The following is a 20,003-nucleotide window of genomic DNA, read 5'->3' as shown; positions in this document are numbered from 1 at the left end:
ACCGTATAGTAAAGAACTTAGACCAAAAAAGTTAGACATAGAAAAGCAACATGACGTAGAGGATGATAGCTTAGATCCAGGCATTCTCGAAATTGAAATAGGAAGGGCATTAAGGAAGATGAAACTAAATAAGGCCGTGGGGGCGGATAAATTCCCGCGGAACTATTGAAACGTTAAGGAAAATGTGGGAGGAAGAGGCTATATGGGCTGATTCGTCGTATTTATGAGGAAGGAATCTGGCCGGAAGACTTTGTGAGATGAGTTTTAGTTCCTATTGCGAAAAAGGTAAAGGCAACATCATGTGAGGACTACAGGACAATAAGTTTGATATCCCACGAAGCTAAAGTTGTTCTCGGGATCGTAAACAAAAGGATATAGAGTAGGGCAAATGATTACTTAGGGGATGACCATTTTGGGTTTAGGAAGGGGAGAGGGACGAGTGATGCCATTGCAGTACTGACATTAGTAATCGAGAGGAATATAGAACAGAACCAAGAGGTATTTGCCTGTTTCGTAGGTTTCGGAAAAGCGTTTGATATAGTGAATTGGGAAAAACTAATTAGTATATTGCTGAAAATAGGGCTAGATTGGATGGAAAGGAGGGTAATCCGCAACTTGTACATGTCTCAGATTGCTCAGGTGCGAGTGGGGAACGGGGAGTCCGGATGGGCAGTGTTAAGAAGGGCTGTTAGTCAGGGTTGCCCATTATCACAGTTGCTGTTCGACCTGTATGCAGAGGAAATGATTAAAGAGGCATGGGAAGAACTGGAGGTAGGAATGTAAGTGGGCAGGGAATTCGTAAAATCAGTTAGGTTCGCTGATGACCAAGCTTTAGTTTGTTAGTCAGCCAAGGGTTTGCAAGCATTGCTGAGGAAATTTAGTGCGACAGGTATGGGATTAGAATCAATATTAATAAAACAAAGATTATGCGATTTTCTAGGAAGGAAAAGGCTAAGCTTAACATTAAAATAGGAGGGCAAAAAGTGGAGCAGGTAGAACAGTTTACGTATCTCGGTAGTGTGTTTGACCAACATGGTCAAAGTAGTAGGGACGTAAGGAGAAGAATTGCGCTAGGCAAAGAGGCTTTCACAAGGAGGAGGGAGTTAATGACAGGAACGTTGAGTAGGGATGTTAAGAAAAGACTTCTAAAAACCTGGATATGGAGCGTAGCTCTTTACAGCGCAGAAACGTGGTCATTGAAGCAGGAGGATAGACGTAGGCTGGAGGCTTTTGAAATGTGGTTGAGGAGAAGAATGGAGAAGGTGAAATGACAGAGAAGAAAACAAATGAGGAAGTACTTGGTATGATGGGCGAAGAGAGAGGTTTGCTGGGAGAAATCCTATGGAGGAAATAAAAGTGGATGAAAGGGGTTTTTACCGGCATTGGGATGTTGAAGACTGTGATAGAGGGGAGAATGTTGGGCTAACGAGGAAAGGGAAGGAACAGGATAGGGATGTTGGACGGGATGAAGGGAGGAAGGAGATACTCAGAGATTAAGAGGGACCTGATGTAGAGTAGGATGTTTTGTTTTGCTAGGAGTCACAAAATATTTATTTAGGAGCTTTGTCCATCCAAAACCTACCCTCACGGGTAAATTACCTAAAAAAAATATATATATATATATATAATATGTATAACACTTAGCACTAGTGGGCACAGACAAAAATATAGAAACCCACAAAAAAGAGAGACTAAGTTCTGTCCCTCACATCCTTGGTCGGTGGCCACGACCACCGAAAATTCGAAAAATAGTGAATCTCTCTTTTTTGTGTGCTTCTGTGTTTTTTTGTATGTCCACTAGGGCTAAGTGTTGTTCATTATTATTCACGTCCGTGAGACTTTCAAAGAGATTTATATATATATATATATATATATATATATATATATATATATATATATATATATATATATATATATATATATATATATATATACATACATATGTATATATATGTATGTATGTATATATATACATCATATGTATATATATATATGTATATATATATATTTATATATATATATATATATATATATATATATATATATATATATTTATATATATATTTATATATATATACATACGTATGTATATATGTGTGTATATATATATACACACACATACATATGTATATATATGTATGTATGTATATATATATACATACATATATATATATGTATATATATATATATATATATATATTGAGGTATGCATATTCATACATGTTTTTGTGCGTTTAGATATATTTTTACGTCTAGAATATCTTCCAGTTCGTGTACTTACCTTATATCGTTAACATAATGCATTTTATGTAATAAATCTATATTGCATAGCGATTACATCGTAATAAAAATAACAGGCCTCCCCTTTCATGGTTCCAAAATTGTCGTCATTTCCATCTTTTCGGCGATAATGATCGACTGTGAATAAACTATGTCTTTAGAATAGCACGCCACCGTTTCTAGGCAATATATCGGTATGGCGTCAATGTAAACGGCCTCCATCGCAGAATCTTAGCGCAAGCCGTGTGCGGAATCCCTTTCCGCAGCTGCCCTACACGCTGTGATGAGTAGCAGGGGGAGTGGAGGGGGAAGTCCGATGAAAGAGGGAGAAGGGTCGGAGGGGGAGGGGTCCGACGGCGGGAAAAGGCTTTTGAGGGGTTGTTTATTTTCCATCCAATGACAGACAAAAGGGATACTGTTTAATTTAATATAGTATCAATTTACAGGTAAATTTACTTTACCCCTTCTATACTGACGTGTGAACTTGCTGGCTGATCGTTGCTGGCTTTGAACTGGGGTTTCTAGCTCTACCGCCACCTATCAAACCGAAGTTCGGGTTGATAACTTTGGCTTTTATCATTAATTTCCAGTGATATTCTAAAACTGCGTTAGGCTTCTCCAATGGACAGGAAAGAAGGGAATTCCAACTTTGGTCAATGATAGTATGTATAATGAAGCGAGGAAGTACGTTGGATTGAGACAGTTAAACGAGCGATGTGAATGTGGCGGGGCATTGGGATGTTGAGGCGAGTGCAGACCGATGTGGGCCGGAGGAGTGCGCGGAGGGAGTGCTGTTGATGGCGGTGATGAGCGGGGTTTGGGCGAGGCCATGGTGGTGGAGGAGGAACAGGAAAAGCCGGCTGAGGAAGGGAGGCGGACAACGGGCTCTTTGGACAAGGCATGGAGTGGGATTGTGAGAACTGAAAACGGGTAATTGTAGAATAAACTGGAGATAGTCGACGCGATACGTAATGAATGCAAGGGACCATTCTGACGTATCTCATAAAAGATGGTAATGATAGTTTAAAGGTGAGAACATAGGTTGACAGTTGACTCATATGACTCCATGGCTCGTACGTACGGGGCGACGTTAGGCATTGGTAAAGAGAAACTCTACCGAGTATTAACTTCAAATTTACATTTATCAGAGCAGGAGAGGAAGTGAATTCTACTCTCTCTCTCTCTCAAACCTCGATGTGCAACTACGCATAACATCACCATTTTGTTTCATTCATGTATTCCTCAAGAAACGAGCAGCTTCTTTTCACTGCCCATCCCGTTTGATTCCAACTTTCGACCCAATCAGGCGCCAAGCCCCAGATTCATTACGCTTATTCAAAGTGAGTGTGTAAACGAAACTAGATGTTTCTCTTTAATTTTTCCTTTCAATTATTTCCCGATTCTAATCATTGCACGAACTTGGGAGATTCTCTGCTGTAGCTGAGCAATGTGACGTAGGTATGCAAAAGACTGCAGCCAGAATTTAAGAGGGGAATTGGCTGCTGGATGGGCGTCCTTTTCTTTCACAATTCGTCGTCCCGAGACGGTATATCGCACTCGTAATACCACAGTGGATATTGAGCAGGCACCCCCTGCCTCACACGCGGTGGTTTGCGACATTGGAGATGCAGATATTTGATTGCATCACGGTGGTCCTATGTTACGCACGATGACTCTTGAATCTATTGGCTTCCTTTGCTCCTCCTTGCTTTCGACGAGAAAATGCCACCTTTGGGCGCGAGCGCCTCTTCCTTTGACCTCGGCCCTCCCGTGCGTGGCATATTGCTAATTCGCTCCAAATGAGATGCCCCCTCCCCTCCCCTCCCTCCCCCCCTATCAGTCATGGCCGAGGGGAGGTGACATTTCCGTCGGGGAGCTGGTATGCATCGCGTGAAGTCCACGCTGAAAAGCCCGCAGGGACGAAGCCTTGATTATTATTATGCTCTTTCCTTAAACTTCGCTTGTTGTGCCTTGAATTTCATCGGACCGATTCATGTCGAATTGAATTTCGCAATCGACTCAGCTCGGAAGGGGGTCGGATGTTCTACGGCTTCGGATATGTCGTCAAAAACGTTGCTTGCTGTGGATCTGTGCATAGACTTCCGAGCCGCCTCGTTATTTTGACTTCGCTCCTGCTTCTTCTACCGGGATAGTCGTGCTTTCGCTCTCAACCTCCCACGAAGCGTCGTCAGGTCAAACTTTAAAGACGTTCCCTGCAGTGAGAAACAATTGCACCCAAATGTGTTTCTTTGTTTTTCCTTGTGCCCCCCTGCGAAATGTCCTGAGCCCTCGTTATCAATTCTTAGCTTAGGCACGAGGAATGACCGCGGAGAGAAAGCAGTTGAGATCTGCAGGAGACAGGGGTTAGTCATCACCAACACTTGGTTTACAAACCACAAAAGAAACAGGCATACATGGAAAATGCCAGGTGACTCAGAAAGGTATCAGCTAGATTATATTCTGGTTAGACACAGGTTTAGGAACAGTGTGATATATTCGCACAGCTTCCCGGGAGCGGATGTGGACTCAGACCACAATTTAGTTGTTATGAAATGTAGCGACCGTTTCAAAAAGATAAGGCAGGGGCGGCGAGTTAGAAAATGAAATTTAGGAGCAATAATTGTTTTCCAAAGGAATGAATACAAACAGGTGGCAGAAAAAATCATGAAGGATGGAAAAAAGCTAAGTGCAATCGAAGAAAAATGGGAAAGTATCAAGAAATAGTAATCGAAAGCCGCAAAAGACAATATTTAAAACCGTTAACGCTAAAAGGACAGGGAAACCATAGATCGCGGATGAGATGATTGCAAAGATGGATGAGTGGAGAAAATGGAAGAATGAAAATACAGAATTAGGCAAAATGAAGTACAAAGAATTGAACAATAAATTGAGGCGGGCAACATATAAAGCAAAAGAAGCATGGTGGAAGACTCAGTGCGAGGATATGGAAAGTTTGCAGAGGAAGGGTGAAATCGGTCCGCTGTACAAAAAAGTTAAATCTTTATCGGGAAGTATGAAAGGGAGATCTATGCAATCAGTTAGATATAAGGCCGGTAAGGTAATAGTTGCCAATCCAGGAGAGATGGAAGGAGTATATGGAAGAACTGTATAGTAAAGAACTTCGACAAACAAAGTTAGAAAAAGAAAAAGAATATGACGCAGAGGATGACTGCTTAGGTCCAGGCATTCTCGAAATTGAAATTGGGCATTAAGGAAGATGAAACTAAATAAGGCCGTGGGGGCGGATAAATTCCCGCGGAACTATTGAAACGTTAAGGAAAATGTGGGAGGAAGAGGCTATATGGGCTGATTCGTAGTATCTATGAGGAAGGAATGGGGCCGGAATACTTTCTGAGATCAGTTTTAGTTCCTATACCGAAATAGGTAAAGGCTACATCATGTGAGGACTACAGGACAATAAGTTTGATATCCCACGCAGCTAAAGTTGTTCTCAGGATCATAAACAAAAGGTTATAGAGAAGGGCAAATAATTGATTAGGGGATGATCATTTTGGATTTAGGAAGGGGAGAGGTACGCGTGATGCCATTGCAGTAATGAGATTATTAATCGAGAGGAATATAGAATATGATCAGGAGGTATTTGCCTGTTTCGTAGATTTCGAAAAAGCGTTTGATAGAGTGAATTGGGAAAAACTAGTGAATATATTGCAGAAAATAGGAATAGATTGGAGGGAAAGGAGGCTAATCCGCAACCTGTACATGTCTCAGACTGCTCAGGTGCGAGGGGGGAACGGGGAGTCCGGATGGGCAGTGTTAGGAAGGGGTGTAAGGCAGGGTTGCCCATTATCACCGTTGCTGTTCATCCTGTATGCAGAGGAAATGATTAAAGAGGCATGGGAAGAACTCCAGGTAGGAATGTAAGTGGGCGGGGAATTCGTAAAATCAGTTAGGTTTGCTGATGACCAAGCTTTAGTTTGTCAGTCAGCCAAGGGGTTGCAAGCATTGCTTAGTGAATTGGAAATTCATTGCGACAGGTATGGGATGAGAATCAATATTAATAAAACAAAGGCTATGCGATTTTCTAGAAAGAAAAAGGCTAAGCTAAATATTTAAATAGGAGGGCAAAGACTAGAGCAGGTAGAACAGTTTACGTATCTCGGTAGTGTTTTGGACCAACATGGTCAAAGTAGTAGGTACGTAAGGAGAAGAATTGTGCTTGGCAAAGGGACTTTCACTAGGAGGAGGGAGTTGATGACGGGGACGTTGAGTAAGGATGTTAAGAAAAGACTCGTAAAAACGTTGACTGAAGCGTAGCTATGTACGGCGCGGAAACGTGGTCATTGAAGCAGGAGGATAGACGTTGACTGGAGGCTTTTGAAATGTGGGTGTGGAAAATAATGGAGAAGGTGAAATGGACAGAGAAGAAAATAAATGAGGAGGTACTTGGTATGGTGGGCGAATGGAGAGGTTTGTTGGTAGAAATCCTGTGGAGGCAGAAAAAGTGAATGAAGGGTGTATTGACCGGCAGCGGGATGTTGAAGACTGCTGTAGAGGGGAGAATGTTAGGCAAACGAGGAAAGGGAAGGAACAGGATAGGGATGTTGGACGGGATGAAGGAAGCTGAAGAGGGACCTGATGTACAGTAGGATGTTTTCTTTTGTTAGGAGTCACAAAATATTTTTAGGGCCTTTTTCCATAAAATATATATATATATATATATATTTATATTTATATAACATGAAAAGCGAAAAATGACGAACGCATATTCACATTGATGGATACAAGGGAAAAGGATTAAGACACTCCAATCATTTTGGTGACTTACCATGCTGGCGAATACCAGCCTCTGCTATGTTGATGCTGGTAAAAAGGCTTAAAATACTTTAAATCATCAAGCACACTCGTATCACGTAATAACGTGGAAGAACCTGTTTGCTAGTAATATTTGAATGATAATTTGAACACTCAATCCAAAAGTAACTCCATCTTGGCTATAGAAGCCGTTCTTGATGTAGATAGTGAGTTGGGGTTTTTTAGAAAACGAAATAATTTATACATATCTAGCAGTTGAGCGTCGAAAGATATCCCTTTTGTAAATTTTTTGGAGTTTTCCAAAGCGGTACTTCTACTAGCGAAGTTTGGGGTATCAGTGTGTGTATTGTCAAAGAAGTTTTTTACATGAGGTATTTTCCAAGGATTGGTCTGCGTCCATCCAAAAGTTATCCCAAACGGTATTTTGTGTAATAATAATAGTAGAGCACCTCGGATCTCTTCCATTCATTTGTAGATTTCCATCGTAAGGATTTAAGATTGACAGAAAACACCTATAAATACTGTTCCTGATCTGTGTGGCATTGAGCTGGCAACGATAAAATTAGACACCATTTTGGCTTTCGACGAGTTATAAGCTTTAAAAATGAAGCAAACTTGAATTTCAACATATGTTGAGGGGATTCTCGTGAACACAATGCCGTAGATGGAAATGTGTTTCAGTGAGGACACAATCGCCACTGATTCCACTTTCAACTAGTCATGATGCGGTTGCTCCAATTCTGAATTTAGAGGAAAATAATTCATTTAACTTGTACTTTATTCCCGTTGGTTAAACTAACGTTGAATTTATTGTTCATTCGTGCTCCTTTGATTGCTCGTTCGTTCGGCGGCTTAAACTAATGAGCACTCATGTGAGTGGGGGTTGATTATTTGGTACCGGAGGAAGTTTCCCACGTAGCTTTTTAAGTGCTGCCATCCGTGCAAAAATCATGGGATTCCAAGATTACGGAATTTGGATGAAAATAATAATGTCCAGAATTTCTAACAAATTTTTTATTATAAACCACCAAAAATAGTGTTGAAATTAAAGCTTAGATAAACAAAACAAATAAACAATATGTGGCTATGTAAGAACTAAAGGGCCATTTCGAAGCCTTCTAGATTTTTAAGAAAGAAGCCAAACCAATTCTTTCAATTAATTTTGTGCAAATTTACCATACGATTTCCTAAGATCTTTGTTGAAGACCTAACTGGCGCTGTTACAGAAACTGTCTTTGCCAGAAACTGGTGAACAATCAATGCTGAATGTGCAGGTGCGTTGTCATGGTGAAGGATCCGTCCATTGGCTCGAATCAAATTTGATCGTACACGATTGAGAACTGTCAGGTAGAACTCAGCATTTACTGTTCGTCTTTCGGGGAGAAATTCATGATGAACAATACCTTCGACATCAAAGAAAACCCGGAGCATGACTTCGATTTTCGATCGGCTTTTTATTTTTTTTGGCTTGATTTAATCCACTTGAAAACGGATGTTTTCTTCAGAGCATAATCACCGTAAACAGCTGTCAGAATTTTAGTAATTTCTTGATAGCTTTTGCCGCATTTCACCGAAAAACTTGATGCTGATTCGTCACTCCGTGATTTCGTAAATTTCCATTTTTGACTAACAGTTAAAACAACGGCAACAGAAACTAACATAAAATATATCATACGCACAGCTCGACGACCCGCCGAGCACGGACGGCTCATTGGGTCTCAGGCAACTAGCGCCGCTAGTGGGCGGGACCATAGTCCACGTCATTGCCGCCAGATTGCACCATTTCGTGTATTTATTGGATAGACCTAGTATATGAGTCCGTTTCGCCTTGGCCAGCTTCTGATGGTGAAATAATCTGTTTCTTCACATTTGAGAACAGGTGAAAGTCGCATGGAGCAAGTTCTGGACTAGAGGGCATACGGAGGAGAACACGCAAGATACACGCTATGTCGCGACAGAATCGCGATTTCGCGGTGATGTCCTGGGTTGACCCCCGGCACAAAAACACGCCTCACATCAAATCCTTGTTCCCAAAGTGTCGTTGACCCTCCATGAAAGCTTCACTATTAGCGATCTTCCCTCACAATGATTGCAACGGTGTTAATATTTACTTCTGCAAGAGCATTGGCTCAAGCTTCGGGCCCGCTTCCCTTTTAAAATTTGTCACTTTAAACAGTTTAAGTCATCTTGCAGCCCTTGCATCATTACACAAGCTAGGCCATCGATTGGTTGGGGTGGCGTGGAAGCGAAATTTCAAAGTAGCGCCGCGTGTCATTCTCATTCTGAGCCGTACTAAAATTGAGGGTGTTTGAAACTGACTGGTGCGGGCACAATGCTGCATTCAAATTAACTAAAATTGCAGTATTTATACGTGTTTATATTCATTGAAATTGAAAATAAACAACTTGGCTTTTACATATGGAACACTTTTTATTTATGACCTTGGTTTCGTTATGGTATAACATTTACAGCCTTCGTTGTATCGAAGAAATTATCACTGCGTCCAGTACTCTAATTTCACTGAAAAAACTCTAAGAGCAAGAGAGCTCTTCAGGATCCTCCAACCTGGGTTTCAAGGCGTCTGATTGATCGAAAAGAGCAATTTTGGATCAAAACTCTTTCATTAAATAATCTCCCTGCTCAAAAAAATTTAGCTAACATTGTATTCGCATTTTCTTCAAATTTTCTTATCTCAAAACTCGACGCTTATCTCAGATATTGTTGTGATTCCTTTGTTGGCTGGTTAATTCCACCTTGGTCGTCCGCATGTTTAACCGAGCAGAGATACATTTCCCGTTCACTTTCTTCGGATCTTCAGCCCTTCTCGTCATCCTATTAAGGTGTTTCCCAATGCGATGCATCTCTCGACGTTCATCTTTTTCTGGATCGAATTCGTTTTGTCCCGTCCGATCCCGCTCTCAAAGTCAAAATGCTCTCGGGCCATCTTCGTTAAGCGGGGCTGACATTCTACGAAGAGCGTCGACTATCGGAGTAGATTTTGGGTAAATCTTCGAAATTCATGAGAGCAATTTGAGAAATTAGAGCCGTGAAAACTTCATTTCACATTTCCACCGTACGCTCAAAACAAAACACCAAACATGGACCGAGTGATCCGATTGGTCAACGTGAGAGACATGCAGATTGGCTTAACTTGGAGTATCCCATCGTCAGCCGTGCGTGGTTTTGAGATCCCTCGTCAATTCTGAGTTGACTTCTTGAAAGTCGAGTCCTGGCGTGCTTGGCACGTGATGCGGGGCGGGGGGCCTTTGGCTCGAGATCTCCGATCGATGCCCTGGCCGAATCGGCCCTGGAGGGTTGCCCCCCCTTGAGTCGCGGAGTGAGTGTGACGGGGGCGAGCACCTCCGGTCGGCCGTCGTCTGCTGCCCCCGTGATCGCGGCCCCGCTGCTCGCCGCGAGGGAGTGCCCCGGGCGAGGAGGGGAAGGGCCCTGCCCCGAGCACACACGCCCCCGTCACCACAGGGAGGGGAGGGGGGCGGGAGGTCCGCACGCAATGCTGTTGAACCAGTCCCTCCCGCACCCCTCCCGTGTCGCAGGGCTGCGCTAGTTTCGAGGCTGCAACAGTAAGCGGAGACACCCCTGCCACACCCCCCTCCTTCAATACCTAAGCTCAAAAGATTCAACGAATGACTGATTCGAACCGTTACTCATCAAATAACAGGGTGCCACACTTGCGGAAATAATCATCTCGGCGCTTTTATGTATCATGTTGAATAGCCTTTTGAAAAATTTCTTTTTTGTTTCAAATTTGATGCTGTAGACATGGTATGCAAGTGAAGATAGCAGGACAGTAACTCACAACATAATATCCGGTACTTTAAACTCATTCCTACAGTAATTGCGGATTGTGTTAGGTGAGGGGGATCGGGTGGGGAGAGAAAGGGTTGCATCGATGCCACGGAGTCTATTACTATCTCGCTCTGTGTCATTTTCACTTTGGCAGGTAAACACGATTTTCAAGCCAAAATATGATAATGAATCGAGGCCATGTTTCTTATGTTGGCGTAGCAGGGCTTCATTCTAGCCTCTTCTCCCCGCTTCCCAACTATTTTCTTCTTGAGGCTCCCTCAACATGTACTTTCATGCGCTAACAAGTTGTGAAGAATCTAACGGACCCTATTTAAATCACATCGAGACCCTTAATTAGTGATTGATTTGGTGAATCCGGGCTTTTTGACGCAGTGCCAAACTTGAGCTCTTGAGCCGAGGCGAGGCGGCATCCTCCATCAATTTTGTCATTTCATTTTCCCGCCATCTTGCGAATGAATCCAAAAAACTTTTAGGAAAACCACCATACGAAACAGAATGTTGTAATTTTCTTGGAAAAATCGGATGAACTCTCCTTCTTGCCATGCAAGAACCTGCGTGTAAGAAAGAAATTCTTTGTATGTCGTAAGGGTAGTATTGTGGTAAGAATTTTGAAAGGGGCTGGAAATAAATAGGAAAAAATAGAGAGAGAAATGAAATGAATATTAAGTACTTTTAATTGTGATGTCATGTGTCCAGGGTAATGTCCGGGTTGATTTGAAAGAGCAACTAGACCGGGATTTCAAAGAGAAAAAACGCATTAGGAGTTAAGTTACCTGGGCACCTTCGCATAATCAGCCTTTGGATAGAAAATACTTCCAACGCTAAGACTGTTTTGTCATTAAAAGTAATCTACCGGTAAGGGTAGACTTTGGATGGACACGCACGACTGCCAAATATATATCTCCTAACTGAACACAACCCAACATCTTACTCTACAACAATTCCCTCTTCATCTCCGCATAGACTTCCTTCCTCCCTTCATCCCGTCCAACATCCCTATCCTATTCCTGCCTCTTCTTCGTTTGTTTTTGCTCCCATCTATTACTGTCTTCAGCTTCCCATTGCCGATAAAAACGCACTTCGTCCATTTTTCCTACCTTCTTAGGATTTCTCCCAACAAACCTCTCTCTTCGCCCACCATACCAAGTACTTCCTCGTTTGTTTTCTTCTCGGTCCATTTCACCTTCCCCATTCTTCTCCTTACTCACATTTCAAGAGCCTCCAATCAATAGCTACGCCCTATATCAAAGTTTCAACGAGTATTTTTTAACATCCTTGCTCAACGTACCTTGCTCCTGTCATATACTCCTTTATTATGAAATATTTGTTGCCTAGTGAAATTCTTCTTCTAACGTCCATACTACTTTGACCAAGTTGGTCCCAATCCCTTCCAAGATAAGTATACCTTTTCACCTCCTCTAGTTATAACCTTCTACTTTAATATTTAACTTAGCCTTTGTCTTTCTAGAAAACCAAATAAACTTTGTTTTATTTCAATTTATCCTCATCCCATATCTATCACCATTGGCTGACTGACAAACAAAACTTGGTCATCAGCAAACCTAACTGATTTTACGAATTCCCCGCCCAATTTCATTCCTACGTCCAGTTCTTCCCATGCCTCTTTGATCATTTCCTCTGCATACAGGTTGAACAGCAACGGTGATGATGGGCATCCCTGCCTTACACCTCTTCCTAACACTGCCCATTCGAAATCCCCGTTCCCCACTCTCTCCTGAGCAGTCTGAGACATGTACAGGTTGCGGATCAGCCTCCTTTCCCTCCAATCTATTTCTATTTTCTTCAATATACTCATAAATTTTTTCCAATTCACTCTATCAAACGCTTTTTCGGAATCTACGTAACGGGAAAATACCTCCTGATAATATTCTATATTCCTCTGGATTAATAATCTCATTACTGCAATGACATCACACATACCTCTCCCCTTCCTAAACCCAAACTGATCATCCCCTAAGTAATCATTTGCCCTACTCTCTATCCTTCTGTTTATGATCCTGAGAACAACTTTAGCTGCGTGAGATATCAAACGTATTGTCCTGTAGTCCTCACATGATGTAGCCTTTACCTTTTTTCGGAAGAGGAACTAACGCTGATCTCACAAAGTCTTCCGGCCAGATTCCTTCCTCATAAATACTACCAATCAGCCCATATAGCCTCTTCCTCCCACATTTTCCTAAACGTTTCAATAGTTCCGCGGGAATGTTATCCTCCCCCACGGCCTTATTTAGTTTCATCTCCCTTAATGCCTTTTCTATCTCATTACCAAGTATGGCTGGACCTAAGCTATCTTCCTCCACGTCATGTTCTATTTCTATGTCTAAGATTGCTGACATAAGTTCTTTACCATACAGTTTTGCTTTTTATTCCTTCCATCTCTCTTGGATCTTTTCTGTTTCAACTAATGTTTGCTCTGACTTATCTTTGATCGTTTCCAATGACTTTTACTATTTGCTTCCTGACACTGATTTCACACATTCCTCTCCAATCTGTCCTTATCTTCGATCTCTCTCTCTTTCTCTTCCATGTCGCCTCTTTCTCTCCTCAATTTAATTATATAATAATTTTATAATCATTTAATTCTTCGTCTTCCCCATAAGTATACATATTCCAATTCCACATTTTCTTAAATCTTTAAGTATTTCCGCGGGGAAGTTGTCTGCCATTTCGGCCCTATGACAAATGAGAAAAAAATGAAATGTTTGGGCGCGGATTGTGTTATGGAAGTGGAAATGAAAGGGATTGGCTGTCCTGAAGTAACGTGAAGCCTCACTTTTACCTGATCACGCTCCTCCTCCGAATGGCATCGCATCCGTACATAATGCGCATCGTAATTAATAAATGAGAGATCATACCATCACGTCGCACTTGGGGTGACGAGCGTTAATTACGTATTTGCCCCTAGGGTGGCGACTGCAGAATTTCTCCTTCGTTTCTAACTATTGCTTCTGTAGTGAAGGTTTCCATGCTATAATCCAAAATGACGACGTCGTCAGCTGCCGTGTGGAAGAGGGAGCAATATTCCTCCCATCCAATATCCATGGCAATTACGTATGATTCCTCATTTTTCGGTTTAACTTGAGCATTGATTGATCGCCATTTTGACTTCAATCATCGATCGGAGCGTAAGAGTTTGTTTTTTTGGTCATTCTTGTTCGAAGGCATTGCAAAAATTACTTCCTTTTTTATTTTAAGCGTATTCATTCGCGTGAATGTTCATTGTCGCGACATAAAAGTTAGAAGAAGCTGTGGTTGTGTTGATTCCTTTTCGATCAAGCGTAGGAAACAGTGCAGCGTATAAGTACAATGGCTGTTCTTAGGTAAACCGCCAGGCAATTCAATAAAAAATGAGACGGGTTAACGCTGCCTGGCGCGCACCTTGAGGTTTGCCCGTTTCGGTCATTTTGAAACCGTTCCAATATTTTAGGGTAGGCTTGCCGTTATCTCGATCGAAATTCAGTTTTGAAATGGCATTATTTCACCGTGCCAATGCTTTGCCGCGCATGAAATACATAAGTGACAGTTCCACCTGTGCCAAAGTGGAAGTGGTCAAGAAGTAAACGCATAAAAAATTAATTTATAGAGCATAATTGATGCATAAAGATTAATTATTTAATTCAAATTTTATTTAGATTTGTAAAATACTGTTGATTTCCTCTTCGTTGACTCAAAAATATTTGAGTCAACGAGAGCGGCGGCTGCTCGGGTAATTGTCACATTTACTCACAAATTTTTCATTTCTTGTTTGGATTTTTCTTCAAATAGGGAAACTTGTGTGCCCTTTTCAATCTCAAGTATTTTTAAAATCACTCATTTTTCTTGAAAATTCTTTTGCTCTTGCTACACGCCGTGGTTTCGATTATTTCTTTCATAGCAATGGTATCAAATTGCGCAGAATTGTCCTTTCAACAAATATGACAGTTCAATAATCACTAATACATTATGGGTGTGCAAAAATAAATCAAAGAAAAGCTCGTGCTTCAAAAAATTATGCGCGATAAAAACAGAATTCATCACATTCAATGGATTTAACCTTTATTAATGCCAATGCTTTAAACATGTTACCCTATTGATGGGTGATGAATAGAGTTCCCCCCGTACTAAGCCCTATGCGGCGTGGGTAATCCACACATCATCGGGGTAATAAGGGGGGCCAGGTCCTTTTCCTGTATCAATTATGGTTTCCCAGGAATATCTGGTACCCTTCTAAAATCTCACTGCTCGGATAGAGCTCAGGGTGCCCAGAAGCGTGCCCAGGAATCGAATTCGGGTCCTTCGGTCGGCCTCTGGACTACCACGTCCCTTAATATCATGTTCATTACGACGTAAATGATTCAGCGAGCCAAAAATGTCTGGCAGCTGTTTTTTGATTGATTGCGGCTTGGAGAAGACGGTCAACAAAATCCTGCTGCCTGCGACTCGAGTGCTCCGCGCGCTTGCGTCACCCGCCTTCGCATCGGCGTCTCCTAAAACCCTCTCATTTCGAAATGTTAAGCATAAATAGCCCCCCGCTGACGGACGGACGGTCGTCCTTGTTCCCTCTGATCCCCGCTGAATAAAACACGAGGCCCCCGACTAGAGGTCGGTGCCGCCGGAGTCCGCCCCGCCGCTGTCCGTGGCTGTAGTGTATCCCTCCGCGCGGCGGCGTGTCGTCATTTCGAGGGGCTCATTGTTGCCCCTACCGGGAGGGAACGCCCAGTTCGCAGCAGGCGTAGAGCTTTTTCGGCCCTCTCACGTGACGTGAGGAATTAAGAATTCACTTCGTATTCGAAGCTGGCGATCGATTCGGGGCGATGAGGCCGCCCCCTCCGCCGCGGTTGTGCTGGCGGTTTGTTTACCTCGCCCTTCCGATTCAAGAGCGAACGGACGAATGGAAAATTCTCAGCAGAACGAATGCGGTTTAATTTTTCTCCCTTAAAGTTTGATATTAGCTAGTGGTGACACTTGAAAAATCACGAGGTTTCAAAGTTAAAAGTTTTATAAAATTAAAAAAAATATTCTAAATGTATGCCCAATTTTTGTTTCATCTCCATGGACGAGTTTAAACTTACTTTGAAAACTTTAAAACTCCGTGCCGATATTCCGTAACAAAACAAACTTCCAAAAACAACCGAAATTTAAATGTACTGACCCTCAAGAGTGGACAGCCCTCGAAAGACAGCGTAAAAAACGGCCATTAATCTTAATTTCCCTTCGTTTTATCTAAAAAGGGACTAGGAAACATAGAATAAGTTCAAATATCGTGTTTATTTTAAAATATACCCATTTTAAGATTCCGTTACCACTTAACAATTCTTTAATTAACTTTTTCTGCCATGGGTCCCGGATACTTGCCAAACGTAGCTCAACGGAAGAGGAGTAAAACTTCTCTTTCAACTTTTCAACACGTACAATCTTGAGGCCTAGTTTTTTTCAGACTGAACCGAATGATTCCCACTCTACATCAGATACCTCTTCATCTTTGAGTACTTTCTGAGTACTGAGTTACTTCTCCACAGCCACATTTCAAAAGCCTCCAGTCTACGTCTATCCTACTGCTTCAATTACCACGTTTTCGCGCCGTACATAGCTACGCTCCATATCAAAGTTTTGACGAGTCTTTCCTTAACATCCTTACTCAACGTCCCTGTCATCAACTCAGGTGCCCTACTCTCTATCCTTTTATTTATGATCCTAAGAACAACATTAGCTGCGTGGGATAACAAACTTATCGTCCTGTAGTCCTCACATGATTTGGCCTTTACCTTTTTCGGAATAGGAACTAAAACTGATCTAACAAAGTCTTCCGGCAAGATTCCTTCCCTATAAATACTACGAATCAGCCCATATAGCCTCTTCCTCCCACATTTTCCTAAGCATTTCAATAGTTCCGCGGGAATGTTATCCACCCCCACGGCCTTATTTAGTTTCATCTCCCTTAAAGCCCTCTATACATATGCATATATATATATATAATATATATATATATATATATATATATATATATATATGTATATATATGTATATATATATATATGTATATATATATATGTATATATATATGTGTATATATATATATATCCTAGAGCTGTGTTGGCGGGAGTAATAATAATTGCTCCTGGTAGAGTCACCCATGCCAGAATGGTCGAAGGTTAGGAGCTAGACGAAAGGTAGTCCATGCAGCGTCTGTTCCTATGTTCCTATAGGCGGCTGTAATGGCGTCTGACCCCAGTGGGGCGGCCAATAAGTGATGGTGTCACGTTTAAAATACTATCGAGGAAGGCAATGGGAAACAACCTCAACTATCACTCCAAAGATTTATATGATGGAAAATAGAGAGATTTTGAGTCCTGGCAACTACGGGGTTCGTCATCCCACGAAACCCTTGCAAGGGAAAATCTGCTGCAGCAGGACAGAAGACGCAGGAGAAGAAGACCATATTAGTTAGAATAGGAACGTGGAATGTTAGGAAAATGTTGAGGGCAGGGAAATTGGAGAAAGTTAAGCGAGATATGGGAAGGGGAAATACAGATATTTTAGGTCTATGCGAGGTGAGATGGAAGGATAGCGGGGATTATTGGAGTGATAAGTATAGAATAATTTACAGCGGTGGGGACGAGAGCCAACGAGGGTATCCTATAGCATTGAATGAAGAGGTAGGAAGAAGCGTAATCAACATAGAGCAGGTAAAGGATAGATTATTACTAATAGAGATAAAAGAAGAACCGACGAACTTGGTTATTACTCAGGTATACATGCCACCGAGCAACCATGAGGAAGAAGAGGCCGATAGGATATACGATCAGTTATAGGACATTATCGCATGTGTTCCTGCAGGGAAAAATTTAATAGTGATGGGGGTTTGGAATGCGACGGTAGGCGAAGGAAGAGATGGTGATGAGGTCGGGGACTACGGTTTAGGCACGAGGAATGACCGCGGGAAGAAAGCAGTTGAGTTCTGCCGGAGACAGGGGTTAATCATCACCAACACTTGGTTTAGACACCACAAAAGACGCAGGTGTACATGGAAAATGCCAGGTGACTCAAAAAGGTAATTATATCCCAGTTATATACAGGTTTAGGAACAGTGTGATAAATTCGCACAGCTTCCCGGGAGCGGATGCGGACTCTGACCACAATTTAGTTGTTATGAAATCTAGCGTCCGTTTCAAAAAGATAAGGCTGTGGAAACGAGTTAGAAAATGGAATGTTGAAGCATTAAAAGTTTGAAAAGGAAGGAGAACAAACAGGCGGTAGAGGAAGTCATGGAGGATGGTAAAGAGCTAAGTACTATCGAAGAAAAATGGGAACGTTTTAAGAAAGGGTTGTCTAGTGTCGCAAAAGACACTATTGGAACCGTTAACGCTAAAAGGACTAGGAAACCATGGATCACGGATGATAAGATTACAATGATGCATGAGCGGCGAAAATGGAGAATATAAATTCAGAATTACGCAAAATAAAGTACAAAAAATTAAACAATAAATTGAGACGGGCGACAAATAAAGCACGGTGGAAGACGCAGTGCGAGAATATGGAAAGTCTGCAGAGGAAGGGTGAAATCGGTGCGCTGTACAGCAAAGTTAAATTGTTATCGGGAAGTAAGAAAGGAAAATCTATGGCGGGTAAGGTAATAGTTGACGCAGGAAAGATCCAAGAGAGATGGAAGGAGTACATAGAAGAACTGTTTAGTAAAGAGCTTAGGCCAACAAAGTTAGACATTGAAAAACAACATGACGTAGAGGAAGATAGCTTAGCTCCAGGCATACTAGACAATGAGATAGAAAGGGCATTAAGGGAGATGAAACTAAATAAGGATGTGGGGGTAGATAACATTCCCGTGGAACTTTTAAAATGCTTAGGAAAGTATGGGAGGAAGAGGCTATATGGGCTGATCCGTAGTATTTATGAGGAGGGAATCTGGCCGGAAGACTTTGTGAGATCAGTTTTAGTTCCTATTGCGAAAAAGGTAAAGGCCACGTCATGTGAGGACTATAGGACAATAAGTTTGATATCTCACGCAGCTAAAGTTTTTCTTAAGATCATAAACAAAAGGATAGAGAGTAGGGCAAATGATTACTTAGGGGATGACCATTTTGGGTTTAGGAAGGGGAGAGGGACGAGTGATGCCATCGCAGTACTGACATTAGTAATCAAGAGGAATATAGAACACAACCAGGAGGTATTTGCCTGTTTCGCAGATTTCGAAAAAGCGTTTGATGGAATGAATTGGGAAAAACTAATGTGTATATTGCAGAGAATAGGATTGGATTGGAGGGAAAGGAGGCTAATCCGCAACCTGTACATGTCTCAGACTGCACAGGTGCGAGTGGGGAACGGGGAGTCCGGATGGGCAGTGTTAGGAAGAGGTGTTAGGCAGGGTTGCCCATTGTCACCGTTGCTGTTCAACCTGTATGCAGAGGAAATGATCAAAGAGGCATGGGAAGAACTCGAGGTAGGAATGAAAGTGGGCGGGGAATTCGTAAAATCAGTTAGGTTTGCTGATGACCAAGCTTTAGTTAGTAAGTCAGCCAAGGGGTTGCAAGCATTGCTGAGTGAATTGGAAATTCAGTGCGACAGGTGTGGAATGAGAATCAATATTAATAAAACAAAGGTTATGCGATTTACTAGAAAGAAAAAGGCTAAGCTTAACATTAAAATAGGAGGGCAAAAACTAGTGCAGGTAGAACAGTTTACGTATCTCGGTAGTGTCTTGGACCAACACGGTCAAAGTAGTAGGGACGTAAGGCGAAGAATTGCGCTAGGCAAAGAGGCTTTCACAAGGAGGAGGGAGTTGATGACAGGGACGTTGGGTAAGGATGTTAAGAAAAGACTCGTAAAAACTTTCATATGGAGCGTATCTATGTGCGTTGCGGAAACGTGGTCATTGAAGAAGGAGGATAGACGTAGATTGGAGGCTTTTGAAATGTGGGTGTGGAGAAGAATGGAAACGGTGAAATGGACAGAGAAGAAAACAAATGAGGAAGTACTTGGTACGGTGGGTGAAGAGAGGGGTTTGTTGGGAGAAATCCTATGGAGGCAGGAAAATTGAATGAAGGGGGTGTAGACCGGCAGTGGGATGTTGAAGACTGTGATAGAGGGTAGAATGTTGGGCAAAAGAG

General features: G+C 42.0%; 1 protein-coding gene across 1 annotated transcript in view; it reads left to right on the top strand.

The window, feature by feature from the left end:
• The first annotated feature begins 3,040 nt into the window (after positions 1-3,040).
• para (sodium voltage-gated channel paralytic) overlaps positions 3,041-20,003 on the top strand; it is a 115,003-nt gene continuing 98,040 nt past the window's right edge. The window contains exon 1 of the mRNA XM_071594272.1: positions 3,041-3,193. Coding sequence (XP_071450373.1) covers positions 3,041-3,193 — 153 coding nt within the window. The remainder of the gene's footprint in view (positions 3,194-20,003) is intronic.

The sequence above is a fragment of the Hetaerina americana genome, unplaced genomic scaffold (assembly GCF_022747635.1).
Source record: "Hetaerina americana unplaced genomic scaffold, ioHetAmer1.1.p SCAF_6, whole genome shotgun sequence".
NCBI classification, from domain to species: domain Eukaryota; kingdom Metazoa; phylum Arthropoda; class Insecta; order Odonata; family Calopterygidae; genus Hetaerina; species Hetaerina americana.
Note: the sequence above shows the minus strand (reverse complement) of the source record. Positions and strands in the feature narration are given on the sequence as shown.